This window comes from Columba livia, chromosome 5 (genome assembly GCF_036013475.1).
Source record: "Columba livia isolate bColLiv1 breed racing homer chromosome 5, bColLiv1.pat.W.v2, whole genome shotgun sequence".
NCBI classification, from domain to species: domain Eukaryota; kingdom Metazoa; phylum Chordata; class Aves; order Columbiformes; family Columbidae; genus Columba; species Columba livia.
The window spans coordinates 55,973,404-55,997,674 of NC_088606.1; the positions used below are offsets into that span (position 1 = coordinate 55,973,404).

The window sequence follows — 24,271 nt, forward strand, 5'->3', positions numbered from 1 at the left end:
ATTAGCTACCATGCAGAAATACAAAATTAGCACTGAAAAACAAACTACTTAAGACAAAAAGTGAGCTGAAATAAATGGAAGAAATTCAGATTTCTTAAGAGCTGAGTTATACTCTAACACTGATATTCTTAATTCCAAACAGCATGTTAATTTATATAACAGAATCCCTGAGCAGATCCTCTAGAGCAGTTACCAGAACACCTGCAGATACACAGTACATTTTAAGGAGCAATGAACAGAAATAAATATGCAAGGCATGACCTCATTCATACTGTTCCTTCATAGAACTCAGAGCTCTAGTTCAACAAAATAAGGAAGAAAATAACAAAAGGAGGAAGGACTGTCTACTGGTTAAGAACTGGGAGACAGGAAACCTGGATTCTATTTTTGGCTCTGCCACAGAAGTTCATTATGGCAAACTTTTCCAGATTTGAGAGGTCAAATGAAGCAAGTGATTCTGAGAGATGAAATGCTACAAAGGACTTAACCACAAGCATGTACATTTGAAAGGCTTGTCTACTTCCTCTGCCTCATCTCTTTCACCTAAAGCAGTGATCAAAATTCTCATTTATATCCCAAGGATGATGTAAATTTCCCACAGAAAACAATATAATATTATTAAAACCAGAAAAAATAAACATGGACACCTATTAGATTCATCTTCCTGGTCCTCATACTCAAAGTGTTCACCTTTTATAAGCAAACCTTTAAATAATCATCATTACCCTTTGTATGTGAGTTGAAATTATAACATCCAGCATCATCTCTCATTTTTGAGGTTATAAGGATATTTAGACAATGTATTAAACAGCCCAGTAGTATTGCATTCCTAACAATCAGGAAGTCATATTCTCTCTGTTCTCACCCCATTCTTCATTTTCAAGAGTACCTCCAAGATATATAGCCCAAATTCCAACATCTTTCAGCAAGATGAAGGCATTTTTATTTTGTTGCAGTTTTTTTTGGTTTTGTTTGATTGAGTTTGGGTTTGTTTGTGCTTTTTTTTGATGGTGGTGATGGTGACAGTTTTTTTATCTAATTTCCACAGAAGGCCTTTTCTTTCTTTCTTTTTTTTTTTTTTTTTTTTTTTTTAAAGTATGTCTAATAATGTCTGGAAATATAGTAATATTTCTCACAATTACAATACTGAATTGAACACATAATCCAGGAAGAAAAAACAGCATTCTATTTCACTTTTCGTTATGAGAACCCTTTCTTTAACTGAATGACTTCAGATTCAGCACTCCAAATGTTAAGTTTAGTTTACTATCCAAAGTGGAAAGCACAAGAAACCACGACTACCATGAAAAAAACTGGCTAAGTTACAATTTTCACTTGAAGAAAACAAAAATGCCAATGAACTTTCATTACACAGGAGGGAGGGGGAGAGACAGAAGAGAAACGCATCTTCTTTTACATTGGCTTTGTCATTTGGAACAACTCACCAGAAATATGGAAAACCAACACCAGTAGAAAGATATGAGGAAAGAGTCACAACATTTTTCAAAAGCTATACTAAAATAAGTCTACTGCAATGTTGAGATACATGCACCTCTAAGGAATATATGCACATTTCACATGCTATAGTGAACTGGCTGTCACTGATGCTAACTGATTATTTTTTGTGGTCATGTAAAGTGCTGAAAGTATCACTAATTGTTAGTTCCTAACTCACTGAAACAGAAAAAGTTTCTGTAACTATAATTTGTTTGTGGGGTTTATTGTTTGGGTTTTTGTTTGTTTGTGGTTTGGGTTTTTTTGTTTGTGATACAGTATAGTCTTAAATACTGTATCCATAGCAGTCTAGACGTCAATTAGAGAAAGCGGGTCTGACAGTGCGTTAGAAAACCACTCGCACTGTGACTCAATACTCTAGAGACTTCCTGATACAAGCAGCGATTTCCCACAAAATCCAAGGGGAGAGAAGTGTGTAAACAACAGTTTATGTAGTGCAGAGACTTGGTTTAAGGCCCCAATTCTAAATTCCTCATACAGTCAGGATAACTGTTGACTTTAATGTCTGCTGTGGAAACACTTGGAATCAGTTTGTCTGTGTATCATACATTTTTCCTATGGAGACAGATATTCCTGCCTGTGGATGTATCTGTTTTCACTTCTGAAAGATTGTGACCTAAGCATGAAGCAAGGCATGGATGTGGTGTTACACAGGACTAACCTCAATTGGATTTGCATTACATTTCCCCTCTGACATGACACAACAGCACATGCCTTTAAGTTAATTCAAGTCCCTCTCACAAAAAGCAGGAGCATGAACTGGAATCCTGGGGCTTGGTTACAGGAAAAATAAAGAATAAATAATCCTTGAATCTTGTTAGTTATTTTGAAACCTGACTTAATCCTCTTAAATTCCCTATAGGATCTGTGTCTGTCCTTTCTCTAACCCAGAGAAACAACCTAAGCTCACATAAATTCCATTTCTTTGGAAAAGCTATTATGTTGAGTGGGTTTATAATAAAAAAAATAATCAGTGCTTCTCAGTTCTGTGCTGCTGTTGCCTTTGAGTGCTGCATGCATTATTCCTACTGCACATTGCCAGTTGCTAGCATAAGGAGTCTGCAGGAGTTTCCACCATCAACCTGGATCAGCCCTAGCCATCCACAGGACCTACTACCTTTGGTTCTGTTTGCAGCTAGTTTTCCGCGAGAATAAGAGGATTCAGTGACCCATTTTGCAACCTAAGTTCTTGGCAAGGCAGTTAGCTTTAACAACTTCATTGATTTTTGATCCAGAATTCAGCTTCTGGAATACGTTAATTATCACCAAGCAGTTAAGCTGGATGTCTGGCCGCTTATCTGACCACTGGGTTAGCTCGAGTATTTCCATAGCAAAGTCATTAGTCTGTCTTCACTACTGCGTGCATGTGAAATTATATTCTGTGGCTCCATCCCATGGAAGAAAATTAGATTAATAAGTGAGACAGGACACCTCTTTGCTGTTTCTACTAGTCCACTCCATGCTTGGCTACTCAGGGCTTCTAGGACTCACTAATTCCTAAAACTAATTTTGGCTGGAATCTAATTAACAGTACCAGTTACCTTGGCACCTGGGATCCCCAAACCACACTCCTCAACATAGTATTTCGTCCAGAAGACAATATACTCATATGGTCTTACTGTGACAGTGGGCTTAATGGCATTATCAAAGCATCTGCTGGAAGACTTGAGCAGGGAAAGGTAGAAAAATATCAAATTCCCAATGAAGAAAAGCAGTGCATTTTGAGATTGCGCATCAGCAGCCAGTTAATTATTGTAAAGAATTACAATTGGACCTGAAGAAAAAAGACTAGGAGAAAAACTGAAATTGCAATTGCAATACTTTTTATTTCTGATTTAATTTCTGCATTCAACAGTCCCCGATCCCCCTCACCAAAAAAAACAGTTGTGCCACATGTCAAGACTGTAGTTCAATGAGAACGCAGAAGGCTGTTGTATTCACTGTTCATTTTTTCTTTTCGTAGAACCTCTATTGTGCTAGAAGTGAAACTATACTACACACATACAGATACTAGATGCCAGTCAACAGCCAGATTTTAAAGACCTGTTGATTAGTCAAGTTATCAACATCTCCAGTCCTTCCAGAGCATCACAGACTGGAGGGACTGTACTATAACCTTCATATCATTATCATATCGTACCTGAAGAAAGTCAAACAGATTTTTTAAAAAATTATATCTATAGTTTTCAGCAGTCTTCAGAGTGCAGGACGTTCAACTTACTTCCATCATGCCAAAGAACTGATCCAGTAAACACAGTCACGTTTCTACTGCAAATACTTTCATCCATCTAAAATGACTACATATTCACTGTCATGACTTACCAGACTGTGTGTACATGAATTTGCAAATGCCGTGAGAAATGCATTCCAGATTTCCATATTAATTCTCAACATTATATTTGAACATTACATGAGTTTAAAAATTAGTTTCTGAGCTTCTTTGGATCCTCAAAGAAAAGTGCAGCTACAGCCTTAGAAGCATTTAGTCACACAAGTCTGGATGAAAGAGTGCACCACTTACCGCTGAACCGGTAACGGAAGGGAATCTAAGTGGTCCTCGCCCTTAAAAGCCATATTTATCCTATTCTTATGTGCACTTCTCCATAGGCTGGAATCTAGAAAGAAAACAAACAGTTGTTTAGTAAACATAGGGAAATTCAGGCGTTTTCAGTCTGGGGTGTCATGGTGTTCTCCTCTGATCTGTGGAGCTCACTCAAAAACAATTCAAAGGGCTTTCTTTCCTCACATCACCACAGAACTCCAGCAGTTAACCAAAGCCATTAAGTACATTTCATGCCATAAGCACCATAGGGTTTGCATACTCCTGAACTTCCTGGACTACTGCACAGGTCAGATCCATTTGGGTTGAACAGTTCTGGGTTGATATTGAGGTATTATTTAGTCTCTTTTATTTTGAATTAACCGGAACTCTAGAGGAAATAGATATAGTACAATTGTAATTCTTTAGGTTATTGCAAGAAAGATTGTGTGAGACAGCAAGTGTATGCTCTTATGAGTTCAGGATCATTTAGTACTACAACTACAAAAAGGCCCTCGATACCTAAGTTACTGAAGTATTGGATCCTTCCATGATAAACGGTTCCATTTTTCTATCAGTTTGAAATGCTGTGCAAGTCTTTTTCACCCATGTTTTTCCTTTATACCTGGTGACCAAGAGAGACATACACACACTATTGTACTAGAAAGAGTCAAGATAGAAGGAGAAAAAGCCTCCTTGTTTTCACAAAAAGGAGGGCTGCTGTCTCCCTTCCTCTTCTTTTAATTAGCCCCGTCTTACATCAGGGCCTTACCTACTATACATCAGTGCATGTTCTCAACAAAAGCAAGAGAGGATTTATTCTATCAAAAAAAGGTGAAGTCATTCCCACTCATCCCCATGGCTAGAGCAAAACTGATGCAAAATATTTGAAGGAAAATATTGATCATGAAGATCAAAGAGGAGAAGAATTAATTTAGAGGAGGAAACAGGAACAGTGGGGAAATTATGCTTTCTTAGATGTGAGGAAAAATCTTGGATCAATGGATCTCACTACTGAAGAAAAATATCTTACATAGGAAATTAATGCTATTTGTGTCACCAAGTGAGGAAGAATGTTTTTGATGTAGCCACTTGTGAAATTCTGCCATTTGGTTATTGGCTACATTCTGCAAGCTGAGTCAGCCAGCATTTAAGATATTTGCCACTCCAAATTGCTCTTAATTGAGACAGAGTGGTCCTCAGCATCTTTCCTAGCAAACTGATCTCATTGCTAATGCATGTCCTTGTTTGTTGTTTTTTTGTTGGTTTTTTTGTTTGTTTGTTTTTTTTTTTTTTTTTGCAAGATCTCACAAACGTTACCCTGAGTACATAAAAGTATTACAACCAATGTAATGCATTCACATGCTGTCTACTGTTAGCACCAGATTGCTTTGGTAATGGTGTTGTCCTGTGTTCCTCCCTACCCACCAAATTTTCCTGGAAGTAACAAACTTAATCTTCTTAGTCCATGCATCTAATGTAGGAGTACATTGAAAAATGGGAGAAGAACCTGTTTAGGGGAAAAAATATATAAATATATATGCAGTTTCAGTGTTGCCAAATTCGCTGATTTAAAAAAGATTGCAGATACTTAAAAGGCTCTGCCTGAAAACAGGGCTGTGCACAAGTATGAAAATACTAGTATATAACCTTCTGCTCCCATGACACACGACAATTTGAAAAACAAGCTTCCTGTTGTTGGTGGTTTTTAAAGCATTTAGCCTATGATGCACAGATTTCACTAACAGCTGTAATAAATTGGTTATCTTTATATCTTTTTACTAGTAGAAATTGTTCGTCTCTTTGTCAAAGATGTTGGTAATCCAAATACAAAAAATCGTATAATCAGATTTTTTGGAAATAGCCAATTATCAAAATTGTCACTACCTTTGTCTTGAGAAGATACCCTTAATCAAAGATCAACACATCTGCATAAAATCTTAATCTCCAGGAGGAAGTTTCCTCTCCTAAACCCTATCATGTAAAGGACTGAGAAAATAGTCTTTCAGCCTGCAGAAGTACAGACTTCATGAACACTAGCTACATCCTTCTGGTCTGTACCAGGCACAGGATTTACCCTCTTATGCTACCAACACAAAATCAACAGCTTCCCCCTGGCAAGCTAAAGCTACTTCACCATTAGCTCACAATTTCTACACATACAAATCAAAGCATCTGCTTGTACTCCATTACTTGTGATCAGTGACATAATGTACACAGACATAAATTAGATTATTGCATGTCATTGTTCCCTATAAATCAGAAACCTGACAAAAATGCAGCTTTTTATACACCGTCTTCCCGCAAAACATACATTTATATTATGGCTGAGAGCCTTTAAAAACATGATCAACTCCTACTTAGAGGTCACTTATGCTCCAGGAACAATAACAAAATGTCACACCAATATCTTAACCAAACACTCTATCTCAAGACCATGATTAGACATTAGCTCGAATCTTTAAGCCCAAGTTAATGTTGACAATATGAGGAAATGATCTCCCCAAGCACCTGGCAGTCTGCCAGAGGATTAACTGTACCCTAGTACAGCAAAGTACCACGCTAACCCGCCCAAACTCATGACTACAAGAGAGCTTGAAAAGCCAGTGCCCGATACGGTACAGGTTTCTGGTTCTGCTCAAAATGGCTCCTCCAGTGCTGGGCAATAGTGGTTCTCAAGGGCAGACATTCAGGTTTTGGTGTTCTCATGCACTCTTCTGGGTAAGACCAAGACAATTATACTTCCTAGTAAAGATCATGACAAGATGATGAATCCTTCTGTTTGGTTGATGTTGCTTTTTATTAAAGGCCACAGTGCTGAGCTCCAGTCAGTGTTCCTAAAAAGAAGGTCTCCTACTAGAGTCAACTGTGTGGATGACCACCTAAGCACCACCTTGAATCAAAGCAAGAAACATTCAGAGTATCAAATGTTTCATCTTCTACAAAAAAAAAAAAAAATAAAAATCATAGATTCAGAATAGTATGGGTTGAAAGGCACTTTCTTCTTCATGTCTAGCCTGAATCTCCCCTCTTTTAGTTTAAAACCATTACCCCTTGTCCTATTGCAACAGGCCCTGCTAAAATGTCTGTCCCCATCCTTCTCCTCATCCTATTATTTTCAGGGTCAAAGGCTTCTTTACTCTGGCAAATACAGGACAACAGAAATGGAAGAACAGAAATCTACTGTTACTAACAGAAACACATGTGCTAAAAACCTGTCATGAAAACCTCTCCAAGGTTTTTTCTCTGAGGGACAAAACCATGGGTAGGGCAATGTGCACAGCCTCTGCTGCAAATGCTGTCTGAGCCTCTGTGCAGAGGCACCAAGAATTTCAATGGCCTTCACACCATGGCTATACACAACCAACACATGTAGCACGTGAGCACATGCACACAAGGATATGCAGACTATAACATATGCCCACATGCCTCTTAATCCTTCCCACTAGCTGCCTCCTCACAGGTGGTGGGGACAATGTGGCAGCAAGCAGAGTTACAGATCTGAAACAGTGCCTGAAGCCAGAGACCTGTCTTCTAGTGACCGTTTAGGAAAATGCACCTCCAACTTAACATCTCAAAAATATATGTATGCACTGTATATATGTTATGCATGTATATACATACACACACTCAAATTTATTGAGTATATACATACTAACAGGAAAAATTAACAGAACTGTGCACCAGAGATTAATTTTTTTCCCTGGCTTCAGTGGCCTCTGACGAGGCCCACAGCTGGTCAGAGATGCCATCTAGACAAACCTGTACTAAAAGAATAACACTACTGGTAGTTCACAATACTGATCATTTTGGTACAAGCCCAAGTGACGCTTCTGCTGAAATAATAAAATTGTCACTCTTGGACTTTTATAAGGCGAATTTTTTTAATACCTTACGTAGTATTTTACATAAATTAATGCACATAAAGTTGCATTGCAATTATAAATAGGGACTTAAAATCAGTTTAGTTCTCCTGGTAGAGAGCAGTTTGTATGTGTGGAATTAGATGTATCCAAGGCAGCAGGCTCTCATTGTGTCCTTAATCATTCTCTTTGCCATGTCAACACTGAATTATACTTTAAGATGTTATTTCCTCATGTTCACCAGATAGACATAGATAAGAAGACCACGAAGAACATTTCATTCTCATTGAAGACAGTCAACCAAGGCTTTTTTCAGAGAACTACCACACAAGAAGAAAACAAATCATCACACCTGAAACAACACATGAGCATTGCTTGCAGAAAAAGTAGTGTCAACAGAGGATGTGACCTTCATGGCCAAAAAACCACACCAGCAGGAAGAGGTAACTTGCTTATGTACAAGTACCAGACTCTGATGCTGGCAACTAACACAGAACTAAAAAACAGCTTAAAAAAAACCTGTCAAGCTAGCCCACCTGCAAGTTGAAGAAGGATGAGTTTCATCCTAATTTATACCAGGCCTGGGAGCACCCATGAAAGCTGTGCAATGCCTATTTAGCACAGAAGTGCAGCCAGGAGCTGTCACACCCCTGGTTCCACAACAGCAAACCCCTCCTGCCTATACAGGAACTCCCTGCTGGGAGCCTCCTCTTGCTCAGGCCTGTTTAGTGCTGGAGAGCAGCTTCTACAGTGCAACACAGCTCTTTAGCATCCTACAAAAGAAGTTATATCTGCTAGGAAAAGAAACACTGTAAAATCTCCCAATTTAAATTTCATCTCCATGATTCAATGTGTTATCTTATATTTGACAAGCCAGAAATAAAGAGGATTTTAGCAGCCAAGTACTTTATCAGAAATACATCCGTGTACAAAAGTATCACAGCAGCAGAACATGTTCAAGGTGAAATAAGCGTGACTCATTTATTCCTACTACTGACGACCATGAGGAAGTTTGCCATCGCAAAATGATGTCCTGAACAATTAAGCCTGAAACTCACACAATTAAATTCACATTTTTAGTTCATTCACTGCACACATTCAACCTTATAAAGGTTTAAATCAAAAAGCATATCCATGAACTTTTGCCACGCCATTTCTAACCCTTAACATAATAATTTCAACAATAAGAACTTTTTAAAATAAGGTCAATCAAGAGCATCATTTCTCATTCTGAAAGACAGAAACACACACATCTAGCCTTTGATGATGAATAATCATCAGAATTAGAAGTGCAAGTTACCTATAAGCAATACGGCTAACCTGAGAATAAAAAGTCATTAGCTAAAAGTCATTTCAGACTAGATATCATTTGATTAATATGAACAGTTCCTGTCTGTAGTAAAGTACAATCTCTGTTCTGCCAAACAGGACTTGTCCTCATTTCACAATTCTGGGAGTTTGGGAATCATTCTGCTGGTACACAGAATAACTGTTAATGGAGTGCCACAAATCAAACTAAGAGCAAAATTCTGACAGCACTTATGTGGTAGGTCAGAATGTAGATACATACATTCTGTCCTTCAGCAACATGTCTAGTCCATTACAAGTTTTTCCACATTAACCATTTGAGGACTCAAGATCCTATCCTCATTTTGCATTATAACAGGCTTGTATAGACATAGATTAATTACAACAGTAAAAGCCACCTCGGAATTAAACTGGGTGTCACAACTCTGAGAAGCCATAAAACCAGAGGCAAGAAAAAATTAAAAGTACTTCAAATGATGTATTAAAATGGGCTGTATTAGCATGAGAGCACGTATGTAGATACATGTACTACACTCCTAGAATGCAAAATTAAAACTGGAAGAGGAAGAGAGAGGTGGGAACAGGCGTGATCTGCAGTAATCATTCATGGTAGCTGCTCTTGCAGGACCAACAATTGAAGAGAAAGCACTGCTGAAAAGTTTATGCCTTACAATTCAAGTACAACATGAAGCATAAATCCATTTTCACTCACACAGGCCATTATTTTTAATACCTATTTCTTCCCATTTTTTATCTGTTTTCTGGAGAGAGAGGATCTAATTTTAAACATGCATAATCTACACAGCTCAACAACTTTGACAATACCCCTTTAAATATATAATTGTTCTGTTAATAATATCACTATTAACAATATTAATATTTTATATATTAATATGTTTTAAAATTGATTTGTATATTATTATTCTAATTACATTGTGTAAATATTTTTCTAAAATATTTTATAAATTATTATTTTATAATTACCTTATGTTATTATGTTGAATATTGATAATGTATATGTTGTAATACATGCGTGAATATAAAAATAGATGGGGCTATATCTCTCTCTCTCTAACATAGCCTACTGAAGTCTGTGCTACTTCCATTCTGGATTTTTCTCATCTTAGCCTTACCGTACGCAGCTATATCAGAAATATAGCCAGAAAAAGGCAGAGAAAGATCTATTTAATTTCAAATAGATCATCCTGAAAATTACAGACAAGGAACATTATTTGGTAAATCTTAAAACAGCATAAGAACTGCAACATTGCCAATGAAAAATGTCAAGGGAGGAGGGAAGGGGGAATAGCGGGGAGAAATGTGAAACTGTTCCTTTAAGACATTGTCTCATTAATCTACATACAAAGTCTGATTCCTTCATTCAGCTTTCTGATTTTAGAGCCTTTAGGATCTCTTCACTGACCATATAATTTTTTCTTTCTGATCACAACAATGCAAAAATTTGCTCTTAAAGCAAGAGATACTGACTTGTCCATTCCATTACTTTATTTCAGCAAGTGGATCTTCTGGAAACATACTAAGAATATTTGCAATGCAACCAGAAGATCTGGATGCACTGAGATGGGAAGGACACACCTGTTACTCCAGCAATTCAGCTTTCCCTATGATGAAGTACACATATAACCACAGAGATTAGGAATGAAAGAGATCTGTCATCACATGCACTACGCTCACTCCTTTTGCCCGGACAAGAGTTTTCTTACAATGTATCTTCAGCAAATTTTCCCATTGAAATATGAAATCTCCAGAAAGATGGAGTTTACCTCATCATGGGCTACATTATGAAAATATTTAAAACAAAGAATTAGAGAAGTGCATAACAGAATTTTAAGATTTCGTTACCTCCCTCTCCTTAAAATTATTTTGAGCAAAAAGCTACTGGGCTAATCACTTGGTTGGAATATTTTTTTTTCCATTTTGTCAGTGAAAGACTTTAAAATCTCCCCTTCTGGAAGGGTCATAACAATTTATAAAGATGGCAGTATTATGGGAACAAACTGATTAGTGGTCACATTCTAGCAATTAGCATTTTAGAGGCAGTTCTGCTGGAAAAGAATTTACTTTTGAGGTTCAGAAACCAAATAATAGGTGGCAAGTTGATGGACTCCAGAGCTATATTTTTTTCTTTTATGTGATGCAGAATAATCACCATATAAAAATGTTTATTGGTTCTCAGAGCAATATTAAGGCAACTTGCTACCATAAAATGCTGAGACATACAACTCCCCTGTATTTATGCTTCCCTTGCTTTCTGACAGACTGCATAGTGCCTTCTTCATCCCTTCTTAAAATAAACCAAACAGCCAATTTGACATCACCTGCATCAACACAAGTCTCAATTCGAACACAGTGGGTCATCTTATGCCTGACCATGGCCTCTTGGTTCCAAAGGTATTTCTGAAGAGAAACAGATAAACAGGTTTTAACTGTATAATTTGCAGACCACCTCTCCTCACTGTGGATCACCCTCAGCCATGGCAGTGCCTGTATCAATGGGCCCTATGTGGTGTGAGGGCTTTCTCTTCAGAGATGCCTGGCTGCTTTCAGACCAAAGAACAATTCCCCGCCATTTTTTTTCCTTTTCTTCTCCTGCCCCCCACCCTCCAACCCCTAAGAGTAGGTATGAGGCACTAAGGAGGGACATGCCAGCTGTAAATTCAGTACCTCACAGACATGGCTCTGAGGACCCCCACACCATCCCTGAGGGGGCCCCTCAGGTGCCCCCCCACTGTTTGGAACTGGTTCCACATGGCCCTGAGGTAAAGCAACAGCTCAGTGGCAGGACACAGCACCAGCTCAAACTTGGGACTTGGCTGATGAGGGATCTGTGGCCACCATGAGAGGAATTGTGAGGAGCCTCCAGCCACCATGAGAAAACCGTGGATGGCTGCACTTCAACTTCCCAGGTCTCCTTGAAAATAAGGCAGTTGGAGGCTCCCCTAAACTTACCTCGGCATGTGTATTAGAGGTCAGAGGTTTGTGTTGATTAGTGATAAATTAATTCAAGTGAAATTCCCCTGCTTTGGTCTGATTTACCTTGATACTATAGCCACAGGCAAACAACATCCACTCTGAAGGATTTCATTTTGCCTCCTCAACAGGAGGTGGGACCTTGTGTCTTCCCAGTCTCCTTGGGGAGACATCAGAAGTGAAAGGGTTGTTATTCCAACTAGCCGTTGTACAGGGCACAAAGAAAAATAGGAGGGGAATATTGCACCTTACCTTGTACATACGTGCTTGTACAAGTGTAGATTATGCTGTTCAGAATAAATTATACAGAGTATCACTGTTTTACCCTTATTTGTTAACATGAGCCTTCTAGGTGTAATGAAACTAGAGCTAAGATTCACTATTCCCCTAAAAACAAAGCAAACAAACAAACAAAAAAAAAAAAAAGGAGCTTGAAATGAAAAGAGAATTTTTTTCCCTATGCAGGAAATGAAGATTAAGTGACTTAACCAAAGTTAAACATGAGACTAGTACGAACTCAAACCAAGTACTCCAATGTTTAATACTGCAAATAAGTACAAGGAGAAGACTATAACCTTGTATTTAACTTCAATAAAGGAAAAGGAATAAGGACCTACACAAGTTACTCACTAGCTGCAAGGAAAGACGACAGCAATACCTTGCTCATCTCTGTATACAATCAATTTTCTTTCATGAAAGGATTTCATCTTAATTATCCATTCCAGTTAGTCAGACAGGCAGCCTCAAAGACATCTTCACTTATATTGATATTCCTCTAAAGAACAAAAAAACCTGACATTTTAACAGAGATGAGTAAAACAATATTATTAATTCAGGCTACAGCCCACACTAGCCTCATCTTTATTGGAAGTATTGCAAGGCATTACATGGTAAACAGTGGTGGTATTTTCACAATATTTGCCAGCAGCAATCAAGTTTTTCATTTTACAGAGTTAATATGCAGTTGCTCTTTTTTGTCCAAACTCAAAAAACCTTAAAACCAGCTTCAGACCAACACAGATGAAAACACATTGACCAAAAAGTTAATACAAAAGGCCAAGAATTGCTCTCTCTAGTCACTGAACAACTTCTCTATTTGAATTACAAACAAACTTGTTACTTCTGTCATTAAAGTTCATGATAATTTTTTCCTCCTTTCCTCTACATATTGATAAAATAAAGACAAGGAGATCAAAAATGTATAGAAAAGTTAAAATGGAAGAAGATAAGAGGTGTTAATTTTTTTGCCTGCTGATAAGGTATCTCATTAGAATACAAGAACAGGACATACAATTTAGTGACAAGCACATGAGATGAGCCAACACACACCAAGGAACTTGTAAAGCAAGTGTGGTTGAGCTATGTGCTTTCAAGAATCCCAGGTCACTGAACAGTGATTCTCCTCCACTAGGCTGTCTTCATGACAATTGCCGTCTCTACCTTTAAGCATGTTGTCTTTAGACAGAGACAACAAACCAGTAGATGGACAAAAACTTCTTCCTACAAGCTGGAAAAAAAAAAAAAAAAAAAAAAAGAAAGAAAAAGTGTGTTTGTGAAATCACCTATACACAAAAAATATGAACTTCTGAGCTACAGCAACATTTGGTTGTTGCTCATATTTCTTGCTTTTTTTCTTTAATAACTTCAATTGATACCTCCAGACAGCCTGTCAGCAGAACTGTGTTGTCTAGTCATTATGATTTTGCATAAAGGTCAACTAATAGAGCAGCAGTGGGCTTTTTCTCTTTTCAAGGAAAATATACTGCATTTATATTTTTGAACCACTGCCAAAGAGTACCCAATCATCAGGCATTTTCTTCTCCCTCTGTCCTTCACACAAAGTAACATGAAGGAGCAAAAAGCTCTAATTATGGTGCAGAAAGGGAATCCCCAGCAGGACTGGAGACGCAACTGCTCTGTAGGATCATTCCTGTATTCAGTGTCTCAAAGGCAGATGAAACATGTTCAGAGCCATTCAGAAATCCCCAGCAAATCTAAAGGCTCCAGGAGACTTTGCAGCCTGGACACATTAGATTAGATTTACACCAGAGATCAAGTTGTGTCTTGGGAACAGCTTGGAGAGGGAAGTGCAAAGCTTGCTTCAAGTCAACATGCTGTACTCAGTCTTTGTGTCAAGCACTTCCGCAAAGCTCCAGAAGGCCAACCGAAAAAAGATCAAATGGTATTATGTGATGTTATGGCACACTTTTTGTGGGGTTTGATGTTAGTTTTAGGTTTTTGTATGTGTGTATTTCCACCCTGTTGTGTCGTTGGATGTACATATGCACTATATCTGAGAGCTTATAATATTGCCCATCCTGACAGAACAAAACTGGATGCCCTTTTCCAGAAATGTGTCCATCAACAAAAAGTTTGCACAACTAAGGATTCAATGAAAATGGGAATTGTAGACTAGTATGCGTTGGAAGGGACCTTCACAGGTCATCTAGTCTAACTCCCCTGCAATGAGCAAGGACATCTCCAACTAGATCAGGTTGCTCAGAGCACCATCCAGCCTGGCCTCAAATGTCTTCAGTGATGGGGCATCCACCACCATTCCAGGCAACCTGTGCCAGTGTTTCATCACCCTCATGGTAAAAAATTTCTTCTTCCTGTCTAGCCTGAATCTCTCCTCTTTTAGTTTGAAACCATTACCCCTTGTCCTATTGCAACAAGTCCAGGAAGGAGTAAACTTCAGGGTTTGTCACTTACGCTCAGTACAAGGACAAAAACATTAATGTAGAGCAAAAAGGGCTTTGCACTCAGGCTTTTGGGTTTTGCCTTTTGTTTAAAATCCAGCTATACTGTAGAGTCAACATGGCATCCTCCACCAGCTTATAGCAATTGCGAGTAATATATATTATAATATTACACATTACTATTCCCACAAGTACTGTAGCTCAGTAGAGACCTGTGTATTTTGATTTGAAGTGACTATTTACGTGTGACACTAATGCCCCAAATTTGGAAGGTATACAAGTTACGGCCTGTATCTTCTTTTTCATTGGTAACTCCCAGATACATGGGAAGTTAATGGAGTCCAGCAACTTCACATCTATCAGCTGAACTACAGTAACTGACTGTGCTCCTCAGATGATGTTTGGTAACCTATTACACAAAGGAACTGGCGCACAAGTTTCAAGTACACAATGAACTACTTCACAGTCTGTTCCAGGACTGCTGTATTATTTGTTCTTATGATTTTCTAACAAGCAGTATCAAAAGAAGAGAAAAAATATCTTTCAAACAACACAAGTCTCATTGCCAAAGATAACTAAAGTTTTGATAAATATTTCCCACTATTATAATGAGTTTATAATAGTCTGTGATGGCACAAGTAGAGACATACACATCAAAACTGGTTGAAAGTAAAGGTCCTAGAGCCAAGTGTTTTCTACTAGTAGCCAAACTCAATGACTTTCTAATCATTAGGCTTAGGAATGTTCAGATACTGGACTTTATTTTTTCTCCCCATAGAAAAACATAACTTTGACCTTGGCTTTTATCCACAAATTTGGCTGAGCTTTGCAGTTATTTATGACTATGCCACAGAACATGCTCCTTAATACTTCACTGAAAGTCAAACAGACAGATACACATTAGGTTTACATTTGGAAAGTATTCTGCTCAGCCCTTTTTAGTGCGAGCCTATGCACTAGTAACCCTCCAGGCACACTAGAGTGGCAAGACCAAGGAAGTATTTCAGAAAATTCAGCTCATCTCCAAATACCTATCATCTCCCAATACCACCAATACAATTCAAGCCAGTAATTGACCTAAGCAATAAAACAGATATGTACCTAACCCCTCATGAGGACAGATTGTATCTTCCACCTGCAAGTGTGGCTTTCATTATTTTTAGGGTGCCTAACCTTAGAGATACTATCAAGAATCCAACATTTGCATCAGCTTGACCCAAAGAACTGTGTCAATTGCACTTATGTTATACCAATAAGTACCTGGTGGTCAGGTATGTCATATAACTTGCTAGGTATTGCCAATACCCATCTACTGATGCGCCTTGGCATCCAAGAGGAGGAAGGATCTTTCATTTGACAGTCTACCCTATCAGCCATAGAGACTGCACATATGAATTTTTCTTTAGATACACATTATCTGGACAAGACTAAGCACAGATGTTTCAGGCGAACAGCCCATGACCTCTCTTAGTCAGTGCTCAAGTTAAAGAAAAGGAATCCTGAAGCCACATACTATCTTATTCATTACTATGAGTTGAATGTCACATAGGTAACTTGAAGCTTGTGTACATGGGTCGGCTTTTGTAGCTGCTGTCAATAGAGACCTCAATTAAAAAAATATCTCCAAAAGCAGAATCAATATTTGTACAGCAGTTCCAAAAACTGGGATGTTTTTATTTATTTGAAGGTGGACAGCTATGACCAGCAACATGTACGTGCATGGAAAAAAAGTTGCCTCCTTAAATTGGAGGAAAAAATTAAAACTACTGCAGTGGTAAATGCAAATCTGTTCTGAGATCCAGCCACCTAATTGTCCATTAAGATATCAAAAAACAGATTTTTCTTTTAATTTAATAGTCTTCTAAAAGAAAACCCAAGAAAATGCTAAGCATTACTCATGGTGGAACTACAGGACAGAGCTTTCGACTCATGACTCATCCAATAAAAGTGAAAGCAGTTCATAAGCACATTCTGAAAATTTTCAAAGCACAAGATGAATTTAACTTAAGAAAAAAAAAATCACTAAGAAGGATAAAACAAATCAGTTACAGGAAACATAGGGCAGTGGTTACAGCTAGGGAATGAAAATAAGGAAATCATCCTGCTTTCCACAGCAAGGTTTGTCACCAGCTTCCAGCTACACAACAAATTATTTAACCTCCCCATATTCTGAAGTAACAGTGTATCAAATTCTTCTGCTCTTTTCAGTGCAGTGACAGATTACTTTTGCAATATTTTTGGGGAAAAGGGGGCTGTTTACTCACAGCCCTTGAACCTCAAGGTGTTTTTAAAATACCTGCCCAAATTTCATCTCAACAGTTGAAGAGTTCATCTACGTGAAACTGGAATGCCTAGTGCATAAAAACAAGGTTTTTTAAAAATTTGAAATGGATGGCCACTGACAGAAGATGACAAAGAGGAGAAATAAGGAGGGAATAAACATGGAAAAAAACCAGTCACAAACATGCTCATCCTAGAACCCCTAAAAGATTAGAAGAATAAAACACAGAGAAATCAAAACTTAGAAGGGATTTTGTTGTTGTTTTTAAACGTGCCACTTTTTCCCACAAAAATCACTGACTCAGAAGCTGGTATCACAGAGTCGCAGGATGGTTGAGGTTGAAGGGACCTCAGTAAACTTCAAAAAGGAACACTCTTATGGGTAATACAAACTACCAAAGTTACAGTTAATTAAAATAATTTCAAAATGAAGTCTTGCACCTCAAGACAATTGCTACATGTATTGCAACCTCCTGTTAGGATGTCATTGAAAGTTTGGATTCTTATTTTAATTTAACAACAACCTTTTCCAGGGTAACAGGGAACTGAATAGAAGAACTAGATGGGGCCAGATAGAGTCAATGAGAAGGATTGATGAATGAAATTGCCCAACAGCCCTTCCACTGACTTCTGTGGAGAAATAAGCCAAAAACATCATTGTACATTTAGGAGTTAAGATTGACTGAGACCTTTCTAAAATTACATATACAAAATACCAACTTCTGCAAATAATTATCAGGTCATATACCCATAAAAGTCAAGAAAAGATATTTTATTACCTGCTCATCTTACTTATTTACGGAACAGAGCCAATATTAGTCAGCACAAGTAGCTGCTTACAAGCAAGAAGGCTTCAGTCAGTATGGAAGGGAGGTAATTAAAGTGAGGGAAATCCAAAACACAGTCATACCTACCAATCACGTCATCTAAATTGTACTATTTTATTCATTAAAAATAAGGGTTTGAAACAAAGTTGCCATATTTTATGCAAGTTCTTGATTACTTTTCTGCCGAGGGAGCGTGTAATTTACAAGAAAGAGGACTTAAAGCTTTAAGTGCCTCTGACTTAATTCAGCATGCTGTATTGATGGTCCCATTTAGATGATTCCATTTTAGGCCCCTCTAACGCATTAAAGGCATGACTTACTCACATCCATTTGGCTAATGATCCCCTACTGCTCTAAAGTAAATGACAGCTATTTACAGTAAATTATTCAATTAGATAGAGGGAAGTGCAGTATTCATTTTATATTGTTTGACACGGCAAAACAGAAGTGTGCAAGAAGGCAGGTGGGGCATTTTAATCTTTCAGAATCAATTGTTTAATCCACAGCAAGAGGATAAATATACTCCACAGTACTTGTCAGCATCAGATTTTTATTGTAAACATTATAAGAGAGACTGAAGTGTTACAACTCCAGCTAATATAATTCTGCCCACTCCTAAAGTAAGTCATAGTACAATCCAAGGAATGCTAGTAAACAGCATCTTGTGTGTGCTTTATTTTAAGCAAAATTTCAAGTAACACAAAAAATTACTTTTTTTTTTTTTTTTAAACACATGCTAGCATGTGTTTAATTTCCATTAAAAAAAGTAATAGGCATGGGCAATTCTGAATCCCATTTATTTATAATGGGATTTATACTACTAAGTGCCTAACTCACTTTCAGAAAGAGGACTGAATCTCCCAAAGGCATTTGGATAGTGGGGTATTTTTTAATTAATGAAATCCCAGGAAAGGAGAGCTCAGCTGCCCTCATGAATTAAGAAGCAGATTCAGAAAAATAATCAAAAATCACAAGCTTGAGAAATGTAGATTGGGGCCAAAACATAGCCTAGAAGAAGGGAGAACAATCACACTACAATAATTCAAAAACAGTCTCAGATTTTTTCACACATTCTTCTATTCCTTTCCAGGTGCTAAAGGGTGTGTGCTTTCACACATGAGCACACACACATTACCATCCCCACTGTACACATGCTAGAGTGGCCACCACACCTAGAAAAAGGCTGACGCTATGACTTCGAGATCTTCTGTCAAACCCCTAGCTCATAAAGGAGAAAATAAAGGAGAAGTTCTCCCAATTGTGGGTGCAAACACAAAGTGCAAGGTGCAAGTAAGGCATCCTGAGCCTGCCAGTGACCATCCTTTGCACAGCCTCCCAGCATTTCATACAGAGGGGAAGAAGGAAGAGGCAATTTGTCTGAGCCCTCTTGGCTAGCCCTGATTCTCTTCTGCAAGCCCAAAGTGCCTCAGAGCAAGTGCTGAGCACCCCAAATAGAACACTTTCCTCTGACTAACCTGCTAATGCATTTAATTTTCTGCAGGCAGAGGGCCAAATTTAGCAAGCAAGCTCCTGCTAAGTTTAATGGGAGTTGCACTTGCCTATGCCAGCAAGCAGAGTTCGCTTGGGGACTGCTAGCACCACACTACAGAAAATACAATTGTAGCCAGCATCTGTATTCAAGGATACATTTGAATGGATTACTTTTTTAGTTGTTTGTTTTTTTTTTTCTTACTGCTTCAGTTCTTCTAAAGCTGCTGGCACAATGAAACCCTTCTTACTCTTAGCATGTATTCACTAACTTCCATGAGCAGGGATTCCAGCCTGGCTGTAATGATGAATTAAGTCAAAAGACCAACTTACCGTAACTAGACTATTATGCATTTAACAGTCATTTGCTACCCATATACCCAAAAGTGCTGGCCATATTGTTCAGAAGACCTCCTACACACATCTCTGGAATTGCTAAGGAATGTCTGCATTCCAATGGCTCCAGAGCCTATTTTCTGCAGTTCAATACTTATTGCTTATTTTGCTAACTACCTGCCCCCTTTTATGAAAGAGTTATCTGATTTTAATTTCCAGCTCTACCAGAACCAAATATATTAAGCAAATTTTAGTTCAGAATGTCTGTGGCTCTAAGCTATGTTTGCTATGCAAATTTTTACTAGGCAAAGATTACTCCATTATTATTTGCAGAAACTCAAAAATCCTCTCCATTTGAAACACCTATGTGAGACTACAGTAATACAAGTCAGTAATACAAGTAACAGTAATAACAATTCCGGACCTTAGCAAGTAAAACTGGTCTTTCAGTGTCCAGTGGCTGCCTCTGCTTGACCTACAATGCCTTCCTTGTCCACCCACCTGCTCTCAGACTACACATACTTATAACTGCTGATGTTCCCCCTAGTGCACAAGGAAGAGCCTTGGACTTACATTCTTTAAACACGTGATGATCCTCTGAAGCATTCCATTTCTGCTGAAAAATTACCTGCCTGAAAGGCACTGAGCTAAACCATATTGCAAGCCAATCCTTAATCTAGAAAGAACTTAAAAATAATGAAAACACTTAGCATAGCACTTCAAATCACCAGGAAGCCAAAACTGTAAAAAAACAAACAAACAAACAAAAAATCACATATTAAATAAACAAAAACAAAACCAGGGATAATGTTAGTTTGGATCCACATTTTTAATAACTCAACTCACTAAAATAGACTTCTGTGCCCGAAATAACTAACATTTGTATTTTTCTAGTTCTGAAATCCCTCAGACAGCCCAACAGTAAAGTTCAGAGCAACTGAGACATTCAGGGTACGTTGCCAGTAAAGCTGCTACACATCATAGCTACACTAAGCAGTACTGAAAATGAAATATTGAGTGTACAAAATAGTATGCATATTTCTGAACAGTTGTTCAGAATAAGCTGCCTGGAGAGAGAAAAGTTAGAAGACTGTGAAGTGGAGGAGGCAAGAGGAGTCAATGTGGCACTTCAGTTTTTCCCTCAGCTCTTCACAGAGAAGTCCTGCCTTCCCCAGGACCAAGCTGTGATGGGTGTGCATTAGCAGCCCACACAGCTGGTGGGACCACAGCTCAGTAGACCACTCACACCAGCAGTGACAACATGGCCACGGTGGCCTAAGAATGTGGCTAATACTGTTGCCAAGAAAATGCAAGAGCAACCATTGGGAGGAATTATATGGCCTAGAATGAGTCACTTAACATCTCCTTTCAGATGGTACAGACAGGAATGCTGAGGTCCAGGTATTCACAGCTCCTCTGTCCTCATCCCCATTTACTGCCAAGCCCCGAGGAAGAGCCCTGGCTCTGTTGTGCACAAGGTTCTCCAAAACAAGACCAGTGCTCCAAATGGACTTGATATACAATTACTATTTACAAAGCACACAAAAATCTCTCATTGAGCAGTAGACCATAGTAAAATTATACGAAAATACAGTAATATTTTCCTCCACCTCATGCAGGTACAGTGCATTTTCGTTCATATTACAATTAACAACTAGAAAATGGCACGATGATTAGGGAGCCCAACCCTGATGATATAACATCAAGCTTTGCTTTATTTTCTTTTGAGATTTTTTCTCCAAACCTTTGACATTGTTTTCTAGCTATGGTAGCACTTAGATAAATAAAAGAACAACTAACATTTCCACAAGAGATATTGAGTAGGCCACCCTATAATGGCCTCCTTCATAATTTCAAAGTTCCTACAAATTTAGATTTTTAAAAGTATACACAGAGTATTTTCAATAGAAACAAGCACAAGGTAGAATGATTCCCCAAGATTTTGCAGGGGCGGCTCCCACAATGTCAGCAGCTGTTCAATACATCTTTGTAGAAGTGGAAGTCCAGCAATTTTTTTACATTTTCTTTCTCAGCAGCCAGAGGTCACTTTCTTCTCACAAGTCCTAAGAATGCTCTCCTAAGCCATGTACTCTAGAGGCAGAAATCGGAAGAGAGGAGTAAGAGCACTCAAACACACAAAGGACGTAAGAAAATAGATATGAAAGAAAAATCTGCTCTAGGGAGGCACCTGCATTGAAAAGGTCCATGACCCAATCTGAAAAATAAGCAGAGAAGATGCACCATGAAAAAGTCTCATTGCGTCCTACGCTTCTGGCTTAGCACATCAGTCTGTGTTGGAGACAGTAAGTCCCTGGCATGGGGCGACGCTTCAGCACATTTCAGGCACAGTACTGTGTTATATTTTACTCAGGCATCCTTCAACCAGACAGTCCATGTTGGCTTCATTTTTCTTTTGTAAATCAACCTAATTTGGCTCTTTTTTAAATTCCTCTTACTTTTCCTTCCTTTAATGATTTCTCCAGAAGTGCTTAAAAATCAAGGACATTTTGAGAACTAAATTACAAAATCTAGCATATGAAGACTCAAATTCCTAAAGTTAATGGATGTCCCGTTTTCTGGAATTCTAATCAGCTACTGCTTTTTATTTCACCCCTATTAGAAGACAATCTCCAAAGCATTTTATGGCTGCTGAATATTCATTTCTTTTTTTTTTTTTTTTTTTTTTTTTGCTTTAAAAGAAAACTATTGATTGACTGATTTTGTAACTCACATCAAAGTGCAGGTCCCAGGAGAAAAAAAATGAAGTGGATATAAAAGTACCAAGGTTTATACCTTATAAGGTAGAAGGATAACAGAATTTCAAGGGCAAATATCTTTCTACTTGAGAGATGAGCGTAAAGCTCTACACCTCACCAACTATACATTGGTGTCCAACAGCGCTGTGCAGTATGGTCATGTTCTAACAGTTCTAGAGAAATCCAGCTCCAAGTTTTTAATCGATCTCGTTCATGGATGATCTAAATTTTTTCAGGATGAAAACCAACAACGTGTTTATACTGAATTGCTACCTTAACTCAGGGCTAGCAAGAAGGTGTCTTTGCAGGTTAGCGTGGGAATTTTGAGAAAGCAGGGAGGGTGGAGCTCTGTGTGTAACAACACTCTTGGGTCTCCTGGTTTTTGTCTCCCACTCTCTTGCCAGCAATTGCTGTTCTGACTTCTTCTAGCTGCCAAACCCCCTCCTCAGTGCTGCAATGGGATCGGCAAGAGCAGCATTTGGCTTGTGTCTGTCCAAACATCACTGCAACTGCGTCAGGGAGCTGAGCTGTAACAAGCCACAGCTGAAGGCAGCACTAGGAGCCCTGTCCCACATACAATTGTTGAAGTATGCACCCACCTTTTCCGTTATGATCTCATGAGAATATGAAATTAAACCAGACTTCTGTTCCTAGTCATGATCCTACAAGCACCTTATATAAAAACTAAGAGAGGAAAAGCTGCCACACAACACACACCTATAGAAATCTTACTTCAGCTGCACTTTGGCAAAAAGCCTAGGCAGCAACAAGATTTTTCCCTTTAGCTAGCAAACAGATTCCATTTTCCTTTATTCCAGGGCCCACATCCATATATTCTACTATAGTTTTGGTATCAGCATTTTTAGCTTTCATATGGTTACCATTTCTAAGGAAACCACTTCCTCAATAGAGACAGTTAGTTTATTTTCTTATTTTTATGTTATTCTGGATTTGGCAGAATACGTGTAGAGTGTGGGAGAAGAGGAAGGAGAAACCACAAGGGATAGAAATCAGACCTAGAAAAATCAAAGGTAAGAGTGTTTCTTAAGACACGATAGTTCAAATATGCAAAAACCACTATGAAATAATGTTTCAAGCTCACTTTCTGCCTTTCTTTCCTCTGTATAGCTATCACAACCATTTGGATCTTTTCTGGTGAGATTTCAGGTAAAGGTGAAAACATCGCATATCAAGAGACTAAAGCTGCCAGATCAACATCTTTGCTACGTCTATATGCCTAGGTGCATCTAGCTCTGCTTTCCTGTGGAACACAGTGCCCTGGAGATAACGGTGGCTTTGCTCACCTGCACTGTCTTGGATAAGACACAACCATCACAGTGTCAGCAGAAAATTCCAAGCATTTGTGTAAGTGCAATTTCTAGCATACCCACACCTTGATGTAGTAAATCATGGTGGCTGGCTAATAGAAGCAGCAAAAGAAAACAAAGTCTCCAGAACAGGCTGGGTATTCTTCTATCTTCATTTTCTTTCTGCTTTAAACAGCTTAGACGCAAACACAAACTAAAACCCTTTCCAACACGCAAGGAGTAAATTTGTGATTCCAATAATAAGTTTTGAAACAGCAGTTCCAGAATCCAATATACAGAAACTCTTCAGGCTCTGAGGCAAAGACTGGCATTAAATATTATAGCTTTTAAAGAAAATGTAA

At 38.3% G+C, this 24,271-nt stretch overlaps 1 protein-coding gene across 4 annotated transcripts in view; it reads right to left on the reverse strand.

The window, feature by feature from the left end:
* The window catches only part of INSC (INSC spindle orientation adaptor protein), a 146,072-nt gene that overhangs the window by 100,272 nt on the left and 21,529 nt on the right, over nt 1–24,271 (reverse strand). For all 4 annotated transcript variants that reach the window (XM_021300265.2, XM_021300275.2, XM_005499276.4 and 1 more), the window contains exon 2: nt 4,037–4,130. In XM_021300265.2, the coding sequence (XP_021155940.1) occupies nt 4,037–4,089 (53 nt within the window). In that variant the 5' untranslated portion in view covers nt 4,090–4,130. The remainder of the gene's footprint in view (nt 1–4,036; nt 4,131–24,271) is intronic.